Source organism: Tenebrio molitor, chromosome 7, assembly GCF_963966145.1.
Source record: "Tenebrio molitor chromosome 7, icTenMoli1.1, whole genome shotgun sequence".
Taxonomy (NCBI): Eukaryota; Metazoa; Arthropoda; class Insecta; order Coleoptera; family Tenebrionidae; genus Tenebrio; species Tenebrio molitor.
The window spans coordinates 20,885,069-20,905,226 of NC_091052.1; the positions used below are offsets into that span (position 1 = coordinate 20,885,069).

General features: G+C 35.0%; 2 protein-coding genes and 1 long non-coding RNA gene across 4 annotated transcripts; all 3 read right to left on the bottom strand.

Moving 5' to 3' along the window:
• Window positions 1-98: 98 nt before the first annotated feature.
• Window positions 99-10,070, bottom strand: LOC138135644 (odorant receptor Or1-like). Its single transcript, XM_069054439.1, has 6 exons — window positions 2,610-10,070; window positions 1,829-2,556; window positions 1,677-1,776; window positions 1,519-1,623; window positions 1,309-1,464; window positions 99-1,243 (listed from the first exon to the last, which is right to left on the bottom strand). Exons 1-6 carry the CDS (start codon window positions 2,625-2,627, stop codon window positions 1,184-1,186), a joined length of 1,167 nt encoding a protein of 388 aa, XP_068910540.1. The 5' UTR covers window positions 2,628-10,070; the 3' UTR covers window positions 99-1,183.
• Window positions 10,071-10,219: 149 nt separating this feature from the next.
• On the bottom strand, window positions 10,220-19,509 carry LOC138135646 (serine protease snake-like). The gene is made up of 6 exons (XM_069054441.1): window positions 19,350-19,509; window positions 14,529-14,723; window positions 14,326-14,450; window positions 14,162-14,274; window positions 13,609-14,017; window positions 10,220-10,485 (listed from the first exon to the last, which is right to left on the bottom strand). Exons 1-6 carry the CDS (start codon window positions 19,408-19,410, stop codon window positions 10,303-10,305), a joined length of 1,086 nt encoding a protein of 361 aa, XP_068910542.1. The 5' UTR covers window positions 19,411-19,509; the 3' UTR covers window positions 10,220-10,302.
• Window positions 16,609-19,342, bottom strand: LOC138135656 (uncharacterized). 2 transcript variants are annotated; one of them, XR_011161039.1, is made up of 2 exons: window positions 17,677-19,342; window positions 16,609-17,610 (listed from the first exon to the last, which is right to left on the bottom strand). It is a non-coding gene; the product is annotated as an uncharacterized lncRNA (long non-coding RNA). The 2 variants fall into 2 exon arrangements; XR_011161038.1 differs by having other exon boundaries at window positions 16,609-17,617.
• Window positions 19,510-20,158: the final 649 nt, after the last annotated feature.

The following is a 20,158-nucleotide window of genomic DNA, read 5'->3' on the forward strand; positions in this document are numbered from 1 at the left end:
TTTGAAATTAGGGGAAACCGGGGTAATACCGCGCACCTAAGCTAGATCGATTGAAAAAAATTAAATTTTTCATTGGAAGAAGTCGGTAATCCAGTACACGTTTCTCACATATCTTTACTTTAAGATAGTACATATATGGGTTACTTTAAAATAATCAACGCAACGTTCATAAATTGTGAAAATATCTAACGACTGCTTTGCGCGATATTGTCCCGCCTGGTGGGGTAAAATCGCGCACCCGGTGGGGCAATATCGCGCATGTTGTTTAAGGCCTGGAAGTACCTAATAAGTAAGTAATAAAAACACTGCTGAAAAAACGATCTAAACTCGTATAATGTATAAACTTCTCTTACTCCATAGAACAAGTTTCCCAATTTTATGACATGATCTGCTAAGCCTTGCTCTTGTTCTTTCGTGAAAAGGGATTTCCTTCCCAAGAAGTTAGCACCTGAACGAACTGCAGCTATAGCATTGTTAAGTTGATCAATTGTCCACGTTTGCCGTGTGGTCTTTCGTATGTAATTTCTGACCATCTAAAATGGAAACAAAATTACTATTGAAATCAGTGTGGGGTTATACCGCGCAACTTTACGCGATATTACCCCGTATCGACCGTGAATTGGTTTTTTAATCATAGTTCTGTTGTTTATCATGCAAAATACAAACACCAGTTAGGAGAAGATCACTAAAGAAGAAAGGCAAACATCTGTACAAACGAAATTTAAATTGTTTTAAAATTGACACTTACCTTGCTTATTTGCTAGCAGCACAAAATTATTATAACCAACTCATGCAAAATGACATTTTTGTTTCCCGCGTGCAACTTGATGCTCCTAGCGATTGCAAACTTCTGGAGCATAGTTGCCATATTTACCTTTTAAGGTAGATGTAGGCAGATTCTGTCTCTTGCATCCAACAATTTGTATTTCGGGATGCGCGATATTACCCCCACTGCGCGGTATTACCCCGGTTTCCCCTACTCACCAACGATTTGAATATTCATTGCCAAGTTAACAACGAGAACAATTGTGTATTGTTACAAGCTATTAAAAAGGAAAAACAGGATTTGTAAGCACAATTCTCACAACGCAATAAGGCTATTCATTTGTGATTTATTAATTTTTAAAGTGTATATCTGCACATACATAAGTATAGGTATAGCTTGTTGTTCCAACACCTTTATTTAAGAATTGTCATATAAATGTTGCAGAACAGCAAAGTAAGAATACGACGAACGCAAAATCTAGAAATAAAAAACGAATATAAATGAAAACTGTTCATAATCGACTAATTTTATTGGTTCCTCACTCGAGTAAATGTTGTTAAAGATAATGTAATAAATTTTCCTGCCGTTAGAGTTACTGGTTTTTTCGTTTTTTCCAAAAAGATCGATAGGTTTTTTCTGATTGTAATATCCGATTCGTACCAGTTGGACATGTAAAAAGAGTGCCCAATGTTATCACTCTAAAATTTAATTTTGGACATTTAATAATAAAATGATCGATCAATTCGCTTAACTGTAGTCATTACGATGTGTCCGTACCAACAATACATTGCGACTTGACACATCATACACAGGAAATACATTGCCAAGAATCCGAACTGCATGCTTGGAATTGGTACCTACAATTTAGTACTTATTATCATTTTGATCGCACAAATAATAAATGTCTTACAATAATCATTAGAAAACCAGTGACACAAATCACAATCACACTGGAAAAAAATTGTAAGAATATTCCATCAGAGAAAGTGTATTCTATTTTGTAGACAAAACTATAAAGAGTAGCTTCAGTTAAAATTAGGCACAATTTATAGTGTATCATACTTGACAACTGCCTTGTGGTGTTTCACACATTTATTAAAATTGTTCTCAATTATTTTCGAATGTTCTTTTACACCATTAGAGCGATAATCGATTTTCTCTAAGTTTCCTTTCAGTATCTCAAATTCAGCAGAGGCCACTGTTATTAACATCCAAGTTAAGATATCAATTGTAGAATTAACGTAAGCAGTGATGCAAACGCTTATCATCTGGAACATGTATGTAGGATAATAACATTTTCTTACGTTGTAAGGAATCCATCCCGGCAGCGGTAGAGTCATCGATTTGCCCTTATCTAAATACGGAACTAAACCATACAGTGCCAGAGCTACTACACACGTAATACGAAATATTTTTCCTATTGTTTTACAAGATTCAATTTCACTTTTTAACTGTCCCAATCGATCAAACGGAAATCCATAAAAAATTGGTAATGTTAGACTATCCTCGATATCTAACAAATTGTTTCTATGGTATATAAAATTCGTCAGTTTGTACAGAAAGGTAACATGTGTCATGAAGAAAAGGAGTGTTTCCGAGAGTTTCGACACGTCGTTTTTATCTATTATTAATTGAATTATCATGGACAACAATTGTGTATAAGCAAAACATAAATGCATCAATGCGCTGAAAGTATGCAAGGAACTATTTTTGGTATCTCTTCTCGGATAAAATCCAGCAAATAATAGCAACGATTTTTCGATACTGAAGGTGTTTCTTAAATCGTAATCCTAGAATAATAAAAAAATTAAATTTTGGAGAATCACTGCATCAGTCGTATTACTTTTATACTAAAACTCATATTTTCGTGGGATGATTGATCGTGGGACTAAACCGACTAAGACTGAAAATAATTTCGTCAACTATCCAAAATTACCTAACAGATATACAACAAAAATCAATGTTTTTAATTACAGACAACGACTAATTATTACCTAACCAAATGGGAATCAAACCAAACTAACCAATGCATCAATTATTAAAGATACGCATACAAGTAGTAATTAGGGAGTGTATTTGAAATTATACAGTGTTTATTTATATATGTATGCCTCACTCCTAAATGAAATGAACTGCTTTTCATCCCGTTAAAAATTAAAATCGGTGGCAGGTAGTTATCACTTAAATTACAGGACAATTTACACCCAGACTATAATTTATTATTTTTAATAGAATTTAGGTTAACTTCTAATGGTGTGAGCCTTTTAAATGTTTAAATCACATCAGGGCTCTGAAGACAGTTTCCAACGACTTATTCCCGAAGATGATGATTTCACCGTATTATTTTGGTCCGCGAGTTCTGATAGACCCTGTATATTAAAATATAAGTTTGCCGAAGGCATCTATTCAAGCACGAATTTGAAATTCCGAAACGAGTTGAGGAACAAATGAGTGCTTGAAGGACCTTCTGCAACGAATCTTTTATACATTTTTTTCTATTTTGCCGCTTTATACCATTTTATAAATAAAAAAATAAAAATTTTAAATGTAGGGAATTTTGCGGTGGTTGGTGACATTTTTTATGTGGCATAATTTCAGCCGACTGTGAAAAAAATTAATTGAAAACGTAAGATTTTTTTTATTTTCGCATTTGATGTTTGAAAATGAATGCTGAAGAAAGTTTATCACTAACGCCGCCGCAAATTAGGCAAATTGCACAAAAGACGTTAGAAAATTTACTGCTGGAGAAGTCCAAATCCCAGAATGAAAATTAAACGTTTTGTTCATTGTTATTTATTAATTTGCTTTGTTCTCTGCGAGATTTATTTTTTGACGTGTGTCAGTTGACACTTCACGCTACCAACATCAATACAGTGTAATGATCTGAATACATTACTTTTTCCGCCAAATATTCGAACCTGCGCAAAACGGTAACAAATGTGGTCGTGATCGTCATCGAAGCGGAGGAGCCCTACGTTGTGTTTTTCTTTTGGCGGAAAAGGTTCGGAATGCAAACGGTGAGGGTTCCAGTTGGAAGAGTGCCGCAAATGAAACACACATGTGAGGGACGCAAAATACCTTTTATTGAAAAATGCCTGTGATAACGTTGGTTTTTGGCGAACAAATGAAATGAATCCAAATTTAACGAGGGCCAAGTATAACAAAGTAAAGAAAATTAACTAGCTGAGGCCATTGCAAAAACAAACAACAATATTAATACAGCGACATTTAAAACAAACACAACGGGTAAATGACAACAAAAATGACAAGTTAAAGGTTGCAAAAAAAAACACAAGTAACAAATTCTAATGCTGTTATTACAGACAGGGACGGATAAAAACCCTCTCCAAAACCGTATCCCAGGTATTACTCATATTTTACAATTAGTTATAACAATTCCAAGTTTTATTACTAACTACGCGGTCAAGGTACGCCGACGGGAGCTCAGAGCTGGAGGTAACAAACTCTCGGCCGCGAGGGGACTCGGAAGAATAATCTGAAACGGCTTGAGACCAGCGACGTTTCTAGTTACTCGGGTAAATGAACGTTGGACTATTTTACCGACCAAGAAAGAGTGATAGAAGCGTTCGGAGCTATACGATGAGAATCCCAGAGCCGTATCGAGCAGGGCTTATGTCCGCCCTCCCCAACCAACCGTTTACCGACAAACCACGAGGTCTCTAGAACCGCGACGGAGGTTTCACGTCAGCATCCCAGAGCCGCATCGAGCAGGACTTAGGTCCGCCTCCGCTAACGGCCATAACTTAACCGTGGCCTCCATAGAAATTTACTAGACAACCCCACGACTTCCTGATCGTCACCTAACTCCCATAGTGGCGCACTTATAACATTTTACTTTAACTCTTCCGAAATCTAGAGGTGCTTAACAACAACATAAAGAAAACCCGAGTTTAATTCAATCGAACAAAGCGTAATATTAAACGATGCAAAAATTCAACAAACCACAACACAACATTAAACAATGATCAAATAAAAGAGAACCAAGCGCAAAGTTAAATAACGATAAAATAAAACCACTTTAAATGGCACAAATATCAGTAAGCAACATAAATCACGAATACAATAATCGCTGGTAATGTTAAACAAAAAGAAAATGGTGGTTCGAGTGCCGTTAGAAAATGTTAGTGAAAGAAAAAACAAAATGAACGCACGCGGTTCGGACGACGGCTCCTAATTTTCGAAATTAACGCGTTGCCTGAAAAATGAACCTCCCGGGAGAAACTTAGGGATAACGCTTAAAATTAACAAATGGGTGCTTCTTAAAGAAACAGCATGCAACAAAAGGAAATCTACAACATACCCTTACCACGTGGTCCTGGCCCTAAAACAAAAAGGGGACAAAAAAATTACCCGAGGTGAATAAAACGTCGGATTCCTCACGGGGACACAAAATATCTACTCGGGAGAGTAGTGTAATTGATTCAGATTTAACTTACAAATTTTGAAATGTGGATCGCTCTTCGCACGGTGTGTTTGTTTCGAAAAACCAAACAAAAGTCCCTAGAGTCCGCCCGTTCTAAGAGTAGCACACTGAGTCATGCGAATCTGACAAGTAGAATCTTACCAGTGGCGTAACTTGTGCGCACTTCACTGAAACCCCATGGATTTTTTTAATTAATATTTTATACATTTTATTTACTGTTCGTATTATCATCTTTACTTTCGCTGAATTCGTCAGTCACCAGTATTTACGGTGAAAAATTAATTTGTCGGATGCTTTATCAAACATAATATGTTCTTTTTGCAAGTGTTTCGCAACAATCTTGTCAACATGTTCGCAAATTTTTAACCAATCTTCAGCAACAATAGCTTCGAACCTTTCCTTTGTCAATTTTTCGACTTCCTGTGCCTTAAAACTTATATTTCGAGCTACCACCCAATTTTTTACTAAAGCCCATATTTTTTCAATAGGATTTAACTCCGGGTGATAACGAAGCAGCCGAAAAACACGATGTCCATGGCTTTCCAGTTAGGTGTCCAGCACATATTCGCAATGTCTCAGTTTATTTTGCTTGATTAATTCGTATAATTCAGGCTTCGTTTTGCGTGGGTCGTGGGTGATATTCCGTCGTACCAACCAAGAAATCATGTTTTTTTTTGTTAGCGCTTGTTGGGTCTTTATTAATTTTTACGTTATGATAGGATGCATTGTCTATCACTAAAACAGCTTGTGAGGTAGATTTGGCAACAGCTTGGTTCTCACCCAGGTCATAAAATTAGTGTGATTCATTTAGTCGTGATAATCACCCGACTTCGTAACTATTATTTCAAAGAAAGATCAACCACTTTGTTTATTTTTATTGGAATTTAGCAAAGCATTCGGGATGAAACCATCTTTTCCACCCGCATGAACCATTATCAGACGTTGTCCTTTCTTAGTAAAGAATACTGTAAAACTGTGTAGCCCTGAAACGAACTGATTCTATAAAAACGACTAAAAAGACTCGGAAACAACACACGAAATCACCAACACGCTACGTAAATTCGAAATGACTAGACATTTCGACACGGGCGCCACTGCGCAGGTAGAACACCCCTTAAATTCAAAAGTGGACTCGGTCCGACTCAAATTTGTCATCAACGCAAGTTTATTGGTGTGCTACTCTTAGAACGGGCGGACTCTACTCCCTTCAACCACGCGTACGAGAGACCGCTTAACCCCCGCTATATTTCCGCTCTCCCCGAGTTGCCAACTCCCCAGGATTGCCAACCTCATCCCTTAGTTCCTTGTCTAGCCGCTAGTACTTTCACATTTGGCGCGCTCTCGTGGCGGTACCGGGAATTAAAATTAAAATTTTAAACTGGGTTACTACAACAGTAAATTTTACTAGTCTATTCTAACACGCCAACGACCTATTAAAGCACTCAAATGACGTCATTGGGGTGCTAGAATAGACTTATTCTAAACGCAAAATAAAAAAAAAATGTTTTTGTATTGGTACTAAAGTAACGTTAACAACAAGCCAGCTTATACAGGGTTATTCTAAATGATTGTAGTCGAAGTAGGCCATGTCCATGTTATTACATTTTTGCCGCTTTCATGTGACTGTCAGTTTTGTCGCTGTCACTGTCATTTTTTAGGTGAAAAGTGCGATTTTTGTTAAATTAACGATTGAATTCAGAAATATTGAGTTGTTTTGCACCCAATTTAACTCCCGTGTGTGAACGGTGTGTACTCACTTATTCACATCATTTTGATGTTTTTTTATGTGGAGCGGCAACCATAAATTTTACATTCAGTTTTCACGCCTACTTCGACTACAATCATTTAGAATAACCCTGTACTAATTTTATTATAACCACTCAATCATTATATTTTATTAAATGTCGATGGGAGAATGAAAAGTTTAATACATTACACGCTGCCCAAGCACTTTCACGTGCTTCGAGTTTTTAAATAACCTGGGCTAAGCTTACGCTTCGCCTCGGCCATTTAAAAACACCTCGCACATAAAAGTAAACTTTCGCAGCTTGTAATGAAACTAACTATTTGTCGAGAAAACAGATTACATTTCTAGTAAGACCAACAAGCTCAAAAACTACGGAAAATTGTAAAGATACGCAGCACTCGGCCTTTTTGATTTTTTTTTGCTGTGCCGTCTATGGATTCGTAATTCAACTCAAAAGTTCAACTTCAATTTAACGTATTATTTTAACAACGAACTCATCCCTTTCTGGCAGCTTATAATTACATAAATCTACATCGTTTTATATTTACTTTAATCACGACGCTAGTTAACGGAAACTTTAATAACGGTGTCGTGATACGGCCCATTCTGTAAGCCTCAAAAGACGCTAAAATTTTAACGGCCCTTTAAAAATTACAGAATAGCTCCCGTGATTAGATGTCATTTTCCGAAAGCTGAACATTTTTTTGTTAAACTTTAAAAATCAATAACTAAATTGTAAAATAATTTTGCATAATTGTGACAGTTTATTTTGAAGTTGAGTCAAAATAAATTATTCTGACATTTATTATGACATTCTATGACAATTAAGCTTAGACTACATTGTTTTTTTTAATGACATAAATTGCTGCCCGAAATTCCGTGCTCTCCACTGTACGATGTGCGAGAACGACTGAACGAAGCGAAACCAACACAATGAACATCGGTTGTGAACTTTGCAGTAGCTGGAGGTATCTTTCACACCGAAAGCAGTGTTGTAAATTACAAGGTAAATTATTAGTCTTTTCTTGCATTAAGCTAAAAGTAAATTAAGTACACTTCTATTAAAAAAAAAAGCGTACACGTATTGAGGGCTACTGTAAATACGGATCAAATTAATTAATCGTTTCCAAGAAAACGTATTATTGACATTTTGTATGTACAGTGGCGAGCACGGAATTTCGCACACATTGGACATTTCACTGACATAATTTTATTAAAATAAGATACTGGCGGCATTTTCGTGACAGTTTAGGTGAAACGTCAGTCATGATCATATATGTCATGATTGATTATAATGAGAATCGCCCTCAAATGTCACATGATTTATATTGACAAATCACAACTCCGAATTGTTTGAATAGCAACCAATCACAATTTAATTAAGCGGAAATTTTCCCTAGGGAAAATTTCCGATATAATTGCCCTAGGGAAAAATTTTTTCGGGCGATTCTCTTCCGAATATACCTCGGGACAGATATATATCGCCAGAAATTTTTTCTTGCAGTCCAACACTCGTGTTTGTCGCTCAAAATTACCCTCGGGCTGAAGCCCTCGTGTAATTTTCTTGCGGCAAACACTCGTCTGTCAGGACTGCTCGAAAAAATTTCCGGCAATATATCTGTCCCTTGGTATATTATATATGACAATAAAGCTTAGACTAGATAGTTTTTTTTTAGTGACATACAAATTGGTGTGCGAAATTCCGTGCTCCCAACTGTATGTCATACAATGGAGTTGCCTTTTTCTATAAATTTATGAATAAAAGTTTGAGTTGTGTTTGTAGTATGTAATTGGTATACTTGCCTAAAAATAAGGCAAAACTTTTACACACATTAAAATCTCTGAAAAATACATCGATAAAATCCAGCTATCAGCACGGGTTTTGTTACAGGTTTCTAAGTAACAACAATTAAAAGATAGGTTTACCATTTCACAATCTAGCCAAAATTGTGCTCACTACTTGTACGTTTTTTTTTTAAATAGAAGTGTACATATTATTTTCTTTCAAAATTAATTAAAAAATCTTCAAAATCATTCTTTTAAATTGTTTTAAATTCATCATTGCAAAGTGTGTAATCTTTTAGCATTTAACGATTGGGAAAACGGGTTCACGCCAGGGCGTTTTTTTTTCATATTTTTTTCTACGTTATCGTTCCTTGAAACTCTCGTAGTCAGGGAAGCTCTGCCAAGGTCCATCGTACTCAAATAACTGTGGTCCGTGGTAGAGAACAAAATGTAAGCCATCGCCAAACTTAGGTGGAGAAGGATGACCTTTCCTTTTTATTCTTCCCGAGATTATTCTAAACTTGATAGAGGTTCCACGAGGAATCACATGGCTCGGATCATGGTATAAATAACTATGGTATGATTATGCACATATCTGTAACGTCAGGTGGCTGCTCATATAGGCGCCACATTTAAATGTTCGTTCAAAGAAATGTTGGAGGTAGCGATGTTGTTCAAAAATATCCTAAGGTCTTTTAAAAAATATATTTTAATAGTCATATACATAATACTGGGTGCCCCAAAATTCGCGGAACAATTTAATGAGGCAATGTCAACTTATATTAGAAAATGATATTTTTTTTTTTATAAATCTACTGATCTTCAACAGTATGGAAGGTTACTATTTAATACGTAAAAATTAAATACGAGTATAACACTGCAATACCTAAATTGCAGCAGTAAGTCTTGTTACACACAAATAAGATTGTAACACATTAGTGTACAAAATCTTTGGTCGATTGTTTAAAGAAAGCCATGAACAAGATAAAAAAAACAATAATGAAACATTGAAACCATTCTTTTGAAGAGTAATTGAAATTAAACGAATTAGGGTTAGGACATTGACATCGTTGAAATATAAACAGACAGGGACGTTTGACGCCTATTTGACAGTTTTCAGGTTTCAGCCAATAACACGCGTGCAGCCACCTGACGTCATTTTATTGTGCGCACAACGAAATTTTTAGGTCTGTCTTTCGATCATACCATGTTTATTTGTACCATGGTTCGGATCTCATATTCTTTTTAAAGTTGTTTCATATTCACAAATTTATTTACTTAGCTGACTCACTTATCTATTAGTCAAATTTCACTTCGCTGACCGCAAGTAAAGTTCATTCAGTCAAAATTTAAATAAAAAAGCCACAAACAATCATTGTTTGTTGGTACCAAACATTGCCAAAGCACGATTACTCTTCCAACGTAGGGACCTTTCGTAGAACCTTAATTAAATAAAAATAAATAACACAACATAATATAAGATCAATAGGTTTTTATCTTCTCACAATTTTTCGTCTCATATTTTTTGTAAAAATCCAAGCATCCTCAAAGTCAGGAAAGTTACAGTACGAAGGAGCGCCAGACAATATCTTCTATCCATGAAACGTAATATGAAATTCTTGTGTATATTGCGGGAACGTTGACAGCACAGGATTTTCCGAATGATGTTATTCCAACAATATCATACATACATGTAATATCATCACCGACGTGGTAAGTTTGCAAAGGTCCACCGGAATCCCCCTAAAATAATGCTTAAATGTACCTATGTACTTATCAGCAATAGAAAAAGCACAATTTCTTGAAGTTCTCAGTTTTTAAAATAGGGTTTATTATTGGGGCCCTTTTTCACTGAGCAACGTGGTACCGATATATCGTTGTCGATATACTGACATAATAAAATAGCAGTATATGGAGCTCCTTTTCATTTGTCGATACGATGCCGATGTATCGGCACCGATACACCGATATCGTTTGTCAACGACGACCTCTCGGGAATACAGCAGATCCTCAGTACTTAATAACAAGAGAGTTGGGTGTTAATAATTCCAAGTTTACTTGACTTGAATTGCAATTAAAATAGTTATTTACATAATTAGTGGGATAAAAGCAATATTACAGGACTTGAGTGTGAAGATTGTGTAACACACGAGTTTCCTGTAATATGCTTTAGCCCACGTGTTATGTACAACATTTTATCTACGGCTGCGAATTATTAATTAAAAATAGTTATTTGTATCACAAGGCCAGGAACTGCACGTTTGCGAGCATGAGTGCGGTTTGCAATACGAGTCGATAGACGAGTATTGTAAGTACGAATGCTCGCAAAACAGTTTCTGGACGTGTGATACACAAAATTTTTCATGCCGACTTCTGCGGATTTTTGTTAAATGGAAGTTAAAGCACTTGTTTTAATAATTGGTATTAGGGACTTTTTTTGTGTTGGCAACACTTACATTTAAACATTTAAATTTTAAAATCAACATCGCTCTTGTTTCCTGACATTTATTAAATTTAATTAATTTGTTTTTTTTTTGACATTTTCCTGAAACATTTGTTGTAATAAATACACCAGCCCATATTCAAGAAGTGGCTCGAAATGTAATTTTAATTAATTAATTTTAGTTAAATATTGCTTCTTTGTAGTTTGTACGTTGTTATAAATAGAAAAACATTTTTAACGAGCCATCCACAGAACAAACATTGACGTTTGATAGAATTCTGATAACAAATGCCAACCGAAACCGATGACAACTCAAAATCCCTACTTTTAGCCGGACTAGGCCGACAATGCATGTGTTTCTGGACGATTTCGAGATCTGTAATTTACCAAATTCCGGCCGGCTGCACGAAAAATCAATTTTTGGCAAAAACGTCAAATTTGACATTTACAAAAATATATTTTGATAATTGTTAAATGTCAGTTTCAATCGTTTTAATTCAAAATCAAAGCCACAAGACTGAAACAATTTGCTCAATACCAGGACAACCAACTAATTCTGTTTGTAAACAAGGCGTTGTTTTTAATTTTTCATAATTGAGAGCCGGGTCGTTTATTGTAATTTCAATTTGGTTGTAGGTCGTAAAATTTTATTGGATATTATGAGCGATTAACGCGCACAATGGTTGGGTTTGAAAAGGTTGGAAAGCGGCGCGTGCCGTTTGCCGGGGCAGTATCAAATTGCAGCGGCGGTCAAGTCTTAATCTTTTAGGGGAAGCAGGTACTGATTTCCAAATAAGTAAATAGCAGCGCTTGTCATTTTACCCCCCCAGGGAGTGGGCAGGTAGACGATTATAAATAATAACTATCCCTTACCTCCGACTTTTAAGGAAGTAACTAATTAATCATCTGCAAAGTCTGGAATTTTTGGAAAAGACGCTCATTTTTCAGTAGAACGATTTTAATAGTAGGTATATTGGGATATAAGGTTAGGAAGGAACAGAATCGAGAAAGAGTTTGAAAAATCGAGACGAAGGAGGCACATAATGTACATTTTTATATCCGTGAACAGTAAATAATTGTTTAAAAAAAATTGTACAGTGTGAAAACGTACCGTCCGCGTAAATTTTTGACGATGTTGACAAAAATTTCAAATTTTTGTGGCAAGAAAAAATTATAATGTTTTTCTTTTGTCATTCACCAGAAGAAAATCCTGATTTCGATTAGTTTTAATTTGAATCGATTCAAGAGCATCATGTACACCTTTTATACATCTGCGTAATGAACTGAGAAGTGCAGTGCTACCTGAAAATTTCTAAATGACAAGCCGACCCCTTATTAAGATTATAAGCGCTGCAGTTTACATCAGGTTATTAAGACCCAAACTAACCGCGCGCTGCAATTTAGTACTTAGGATTTTAAAACCTTCGATCCTCGCTGCAATTTGACATCGCCGGTTTGCCGTACAATGCAAATATACCAAATGTACAATACAACCCTGCTTAAAATATTACCTGCTAGTGGTAAACTAGGATTTATAAGCCCCGCAAGATTTTTAACTTAAAGTACCATAAAATTTTACGACCTACAACCAAATTGAAACTACAGTACGTCTTATCGCGGTTCTCAGAAGTGAAGTGACCTGTTTCGAGGACGACCTGGAGTGCAAGAGACGAGCGTCTCTGGAGGTGTCACTGCAGTTTGCGTCGTTTTTCCAGTATGGCGTGTATTACAAAGAGGTCTCTTGTGCGAGCAACCCAAAAGAGAATAGTAGATGATATCATTAAAAGTGGAAGTGAGTCTTTTTGTGCCAAGCCCAGAGATTGAAGACCGAAACGAAGTCGATGCCGGCAACTGGGCGAACAACTGTGTTATATATTTACAATAAGTACCTAGCTTTTCTTTTGTATTGTTGTCTTTCAATAAATTTTGTCTGTTTGCTTCTAAATAAAAATGCGTTACGTAATGAAACCAGTGCAGTAATGAACTACATTACGCAACTCAAATGACTATAAATGAATGTGGTTATAAGGTCTTATCCAAGCAGCCGTAGATAAATGTAATTATCAATTGCTTTTAGTTGTTAAACAAGTACTTACTTACCATGGTAGTATCGGGTGTTCATTTAAATTTATACTCAAAGTAGGCAAACAAGTACTTACTTACCATGCTAGTATCGGTTGTTCATTTAAATTTATACTCAAAGTAGGCGTTGAAGAGTCAATTGTGGACGCACCACGAATTACAAATTTCGGAACAGCTGTTTAAATCTAACCTCATTTTTTACCTTGTTTATGATTTTACTCTGCACATTGACGAGTGGTGTGTTCACAATCGACTCTTTCAACGCCAACTTTGAGGATAAATTTAAATGAACACCCTATATTTCTTTGTATCATTCATTTAAAAGTAAAATAAAGTTGTACCTGACAAGTATCTTTGTGATCAGTTGAGCCGGCACAAATTTGAATGTCATTCATGACACTGTTTTTAAGTTTCCTTAATTTCAGGTAATGCTGTTTACAAACGTCATGTTCGACAACGTTTAATGTAACTTTAAGTAAATCTTCGCTGGTTGGGCCTGTAAATTCGGTACGTCCCCATCCTGTGGCGACTAATTTATCAGACGAGAGTTCTGCTTCTGTGTAAAGGCAAGCCGGTCGAACAAATGAATTGATTGTGACTGGTTTTTCTAATTTCAAAAGCCCTATATCATGATAAGCAGAAGGGGGTTGGTATTCCGGGTATTTAATGCGTTCTATTATTTCGTATTGCTGTTTGTGGTCTGTGTCATTTAAATTCGTAATACCCATTTTTACGTATTTTGGAAAACCGCTAAAAATATGGTAAATTATTTTGCTTGGATGTGTTACAAAAGAAGTGGAAATAAGTGAGGTATAACAAAAGGTACAATATTTGTTGCTTTTTTTAAATACTTTAAAAATGTAATATGTATTATTGATTTTAAGAGTAACTTACGAAGATCGGCTTGCCAAGCATTGTCCAGCTGTTAGAACGTACTGTGGGCTTATCAAAGTTCCTGCACATAACCAACTTATCTGATCAGGTTTTTCTTCATATCCTATTGTTACCTAAAATATAACATAAAAATTGTTTTTGTTAATATTTAAGGTCTTTTTCACCATATGTGGAAATTCTTTTCTGCTCGCTAATATTCCTCCAACAATTCGTTTAATCCTTTTGTGTTCACATTCATTTTGATTATTTAGTGAATCATCACGCGCAATTGATGAGTATTCTCTACATTCTATTTATAAATACAAAGTATGTAGTAAGTAGTTAGATTCATTTACGCATTTAAATTAATTGCGTTAATATTTCTTACTTTTTTTACTTATTTCACCAGGTTTTCTGGTATTTTGTGAACTTATCGGACAACATACAATTGCCTGGGTTCCGTGGAATCCACATGTTTGTGGTAGAGTTTGCTGTTGCAATACCTGGTCACGAATTTGTTGGCAGTCTCTTAACAGTTTGCATCTACCTAAAGAGTCTGACGGTTTTAGAGTACAAGAATCGCCTGAAAATTAGATTTTGTTTAAAAACAAAAACCATAACCTTTTAAAATTGTTGCGATTTTGTTTTAATTAAAAGAATGATGTAAACATCTCATTACAGTTGTAATGAAATGTGAAATGTGAAATTAAATAATGATTTAAGAGTAGATACAAACAAAGAACGATCAATAGGCTAAGCCTAGGTGAAAATTTAAATATGTAGTCACCTGTTGTAATAGATACCTATCGTGCGTTCATCCTAAATTTATCCTCAAAGTTGGCGTTGAAGAGTCGATTATGAATGCACCATTCGTGTAAAAACGTTACATTTAAACAGCTGATCCGTGATCCGTAATCCGTACAGTGCGTTCACAATCGACTCTTCAACGGAAACTTTGAGGATAAATTTAAATGAACGCACGATATCACAGGTTCAAATGTTTACCATAGGTTATGAATCAGGCTGTATAAAACAAATGCCAAGTTATCTTGATCATCAAATATCTTTTTTAAGGTAAGCATTGGTCCCGACCACGACCTTCTAAATAGTCGAGACTCTTGGCTCTCTCCGGCCTGTTCATTTGAACAAATAGTATATTAAAAGACGAGTTTCATAAGACCAGTCTTGAAGCACGAATTCAAGATTAAAAAACGAGTGGCGTAGCCACGAGTTATTTTAAAGAATGAGTGCTTCAAGGTCTTATTAAACGAGTTTTTTATACTATTTTTTGTAATTTGCCCTTTTTATGTCGTTTTTAAACAAAAATGTTTACTTTCCTCGATTTAGGGATTTTTGTGGCGGTTGGTAATGTCTTAATTTTAAAAGTGAAAATATGATCAAGTCTTCAAAGTCGCCTTTTGTTTTATCCAAATTCTGTCACAAAACACGAATATGGAAGATAATCTTTCATGTACGCCCGCTGAAATACGTGAAATTGCCAAAAATACGGTCGCGAATTTGTTGCCTGATAAAGCCTGATAAATAATTCTTTGCACATTTTGTAATTTAAACTGACACGCATGACGGATCAAGCTTTGCCAACCTAAAAATTTTCGTAAAATGTTCCGTGAAATAATGGCTATAAGGACACCCCAGATGATGACGTCGCGTTCGTTAATATGTCTATTAGAGAATCAAAATCGAGGCAAATTACAAAATAGTATATTAAAGAACGAGTTTCGTAAGGCACAATTTTGTCGCACGCGTCCAAGTTTAGAAAACGAGCCAGCGTAGCGGCGAGTTTTGTAATGGACAAGTGCGACAAACGCCTTACGAAACGAGTTCTTTATACTATTTTTTCTACTTTGCCCTATTTTGGCTTAAAAATCAAAATTTTGGAATTTAGTGACTTTTGTATTAATACATGACGGGTGGTACCTACTGGTAACTTGGATCTTTATCATTTTGAATTTGAAACAAATGAAATTCGAAATTGTAAAATTGACAGTTCGCAATATTTAAGTTAATTGTATAAGTTAAGAAAAAAGTATGGAAAACGACCAAAACTGTACCCCCCCTGAGTTACGTGAAGTTGCTGAGGGCACCCTTAGCAACTTACTACCTACAAAATCAAGAGAGGTGTATGAGAAGGAATTTGCGAACTTTGAAGCCTGGTGTCGGGAAAATAAGGTGCAGAACATATCGGAGAATGTTTTAATTGCATATTTCGATATGCAAAGTAAGACGAAAAAATCCTCTACCTTATGGTCGATATATTCTATGTTAAGATCATGTTTAAACATTTACAAAAACGTGGATATATCACGTTACGCTAAATTGCAAGCCTTCTTAAAAAAACAAGGAGAGAATTATCAACCAAAAAAATCCAAAATTTTGGAAGTCGAAGATATATGTCGCTTCATAGGACACGCGGATAATAAGATGTACCTAGCAATGAAGGTATGTAGTCATTTTCAATTTATATTTATTATTATGAATAAAATAAGTACAGAAACCGTAATAAAAAAATGTAATTCATAACAGAGTGTATTATCAGTTGCTCTTGATAGTTTTTTTTTTAGATCGCCTTAATAATGGGATACTGTGGAGCTTGTAGACGTGAAGAGTTAACGATTATGTCCGTAAACGACGTTGACTTTAAAAGTGATTCAATTCTGGTTTCCATACCTAAAACAAAAACAAATAAACCACGTTTATTTGCAATAACAGACAATGAATGGATTGACTTAATTAAGACTTACCACAACTTACGACCTAAAAATGTTACTCACAGTCGTTTCTTTCTGACATACAGAAATGGGTACTGCATTAACAGCCCCATTGGGATAAACACATTTGGCAAAATGCCAAAAGTCATTGCCACTTTTTTAAAACTACCCAATCCTGAGTTGTTTACAGGGCACTGTTTTCGACGGTCTAGTGCATCCCACCTAGCAAACCGGGGAGGTGACTTGATAACAATTAAGCGTCATGGGGGCTGGAAGTCCTCAGCTGTGGCTGAGGGCTACATCGAACAATCCCTAAAAAAGAAAGTTGAAGTGGCACAAATTCTTTCATGTGCATCTACATCAAGAGCTTCACAGCCATGTAATCCTGTGCCTGTGGTTGTTTGCAGTAAAGAGAACACTAAAGCAACTTCAACCATTGTGGTGTCTGACAATAGGAGTGTTCAGCAAAACTTCAAGTCGAGTGAAACTATTCCTGGCATGCCTGGCATCACAATTAACAGCCATGATTCGTCCACCGTTACCATTAATGTTTATAATAACTCGAGATCTTCAAGTGAACAAAATTAACTTGGGTAATGTTTCACTTTATCGTCGGTGCATTAGTTTAATTTTTAATAAAAATGTGTTTAGGTTTTCGCTATTTGTACATCCGCATAAGTATCATTATTACACCGACCTAAAGTGCAACATTACCCTAACTTTCCGTGTTAATCCTTTAGTCTGTAATCTTTTAATCTTTAAAGTTTAAAAATAAAAGTATTTTGAGGTTATGTTACTTGCACTTACTTGTTTATCATTTTCGACGTTTAACACCCGATCAACGAACCCGGTACCAACCTTAGAAAATAAAATGTTGCGTTTCATAATGAGCTCTCTTTCGATACTCAAATGGGTTTCATAATGACATCATTAGAAACGCAAAGTAGAAAAATACCATTATGCACTTGTAAGCCGTTTGGCGCTAGCGAACGGACGATTTGAGTTCGAAACCACGCGGTTTGAAACTTGGCTTTCTGTCACTGTGTTGTCACATTTTAATCGAAATTTTCCGATATACAATATATAGGCTTTGCCATTTCTATTGAAACACCACCTCTTGATTGACAGTTTGGCAACGCTGCAAATATGTTTAGTAATTTTTTGACTATTATTGCCAATCTTGATTTTTGTTGAATGTCATGTCATATTTGACTCAACGCGTCTTTCATTCAATTATAACCCAATAATTATCAAGAATTTATTGTTTTTTCGCGAAAATAGAGCAAAATAGAAAAAAAAACGAGTCCTTATGGGTGCTGACATGAAGAGAACTCTTATTAAATTATATGATAAACTGCATTTAAGTCAGCCAATGTGGTCAGTCGGAAAAATTTGTGTTGAAATTTCAGAAATCTTTTCCGTAAGTTAAAAAAGGTGTTTTTCTATCATTCTAAAAAGCGTCAGCGTCTTCAGCTTAGAACCAATTTACATTTGCTAACAATGCTAACATTTAGGTATAACATCAAAATTAAATCCCGCACTTTATATTATTTTTTTGTAGTGGTAGGACTCGCAGGCGTAAAATTTTTAGATTTCTATTGACATTTATATTAAATTATTATATATATTAAGAATGCACGATGCGTCGATGAGATAAATAATTGCTAAATGTGTAGTTAGATCATTGATTTATCAATTTATCATACTTATTTTGACAGTGATTTGCTTTGACGTTTTAGGAACTAGAAAATGTCAAAATTTCAAATTTCTCACTAAAAGCCGTTTTACAACCAACCGAACCTGTTACACATTGCTAAATTTTAGAAAAAATCCAATAGGTGGTGTTTCAATAGAAATGGCAGAGCCTATACATATTCTTAAATACAACGAAGATTATGGAGATGTGAGTATTAATTTAATTATTTCACGGAATTCTGTACTTGTTAATACGCACAACATTGGAAGTAGACGAAGGAAAAGAAAATGACGATTTAAGCAAGCAAAGGACTGTTTGCGGAGACATTTAATGTTTCAATCGGGATCGGTACATTACCAGCACTATTGGAAAGGGTTGCCTACAACATTATGTTAGTGAAGAATATTTTTAAAATACATTTTAAATTATATTATATGCGTCTATTACTGATTAAAAGATTTTTGAAATCGCCACCTGGGCAAATATTTAAACTTTCAAGCCAGTGATTCCGTAGAATATTGTCTGAAGGCAATTCATGAATGTTTTTGTCTTTTTATAATCCTTACACGTCTCCAAACAGCATTTTACATGTCATCTTTTTGACATTTAATATTTCGCGCCAATTTCGGCGCCTGCAAAGTAGCGCCAAACGACGAACGCCGAAAACTGGCAAATGAACAGGCTGGAGATTGGAGAAAGCCAAGAGTCTCGACTATTTAGATAAGGTCGTGGTCCCGACGATCGGTACATAATATTAAAATTAAAGAGTGGTTATTTTACATACCAACGGTTTCTTTACAATAAACGACTTCAACTAAAATAAAGAGTAATATGGCAAAAGCCATTTTCAGATTTAGACCTGTATCTCACTGCCACTTCTTTCCTTGGGATGTTAAACATAAACTTCATGTTACTATACTGATTGCGATTGATACAATTAAGCAGTTTAAACCTGTTTCTTGTTTATTCCGTTAAGAGTGTTCTTGGAATTTAGATACTGACATTGTAAAATAAATACATAGTCGTAGCATGTGTTAAAAACATTAATAGGTTAATAGGTAGGTAGGTACCTATTTATGTATTTATTTTTATTTCTAAGTTTCTAATTTTTTATTAAAACGTATATTCCAGTTTTATAAATCTTTATGTTGAAACGAAAATTTAATTATATTAACAGTAAAACTAGTTATTTACTTATTGATAACTTTAAGTACGTTCTTTGTTATTAATACTGATTCTTCTTTCGGTGAATTCATGCTCAGTATGTAATGCAATTGCCAAATATCGACCTTTTTAAGTCATGTAGACTCATAACAAAAACTAAGAAGTTTTACTTTATGGAATCAGATTTGGGAAGCACCTAAGTATTTCAAAATAAAAATCATTCCTTTAATTTATCATACGTACTTATATGTAGTAAGAACTATGAATGAAAAAAATGTCATCTAATAAAAAATTCTAATTTTAGATACAAACTTGTTGAAGTTTGGTGAGAGAGTAAGAATGCAGAAGGTAGGTACTGTAACGGTCCGAATAGGTTCGATAAATTTAGAATTTAATTTTAAAATGATTTCAACGAAATATTTTAAATAC

Bases quoted from the DNA above. Each gene is read 5' to 3' on its own strand.
- LOC138135644 (XM_069054439.1), bottom strand. The intron at 1,777-1,828 runs GTATGATACACT...TACTCTTTATAG, and splicing joins CACCACAAGGCAGTTGTCAA to TTTTGTCTACAAAATAGAAT. The intron at 1,465-1,518 runs GTTAAGCGAATT...ATTAAATTTTAG, and splicing joins GACACATCGTAATGACTACA to AGTGATAACATTGGGCACTC.
- LOC138135646 (XM_069054441.1), bottom strand. From the start codon at position 19,410: ATGGCTTTTGCCATATTACTCTTTATTTTAGTTGAAGTCGTTTATTGT. The intron at 14,451-14,528 runs GTAAGAAATATT...ATTTATAAATAG, and splicing joins TGGTGAAATAAGTAAAAAAA to AATGTAGAGAATACTCATCA. The intron at 14,275-14,325 runs GTGAAAAAGACC...GTTATATTTTAG, and splicing joins GAAAAGAATTTCCACATATG to GTAACAATAGGATATGAAGA.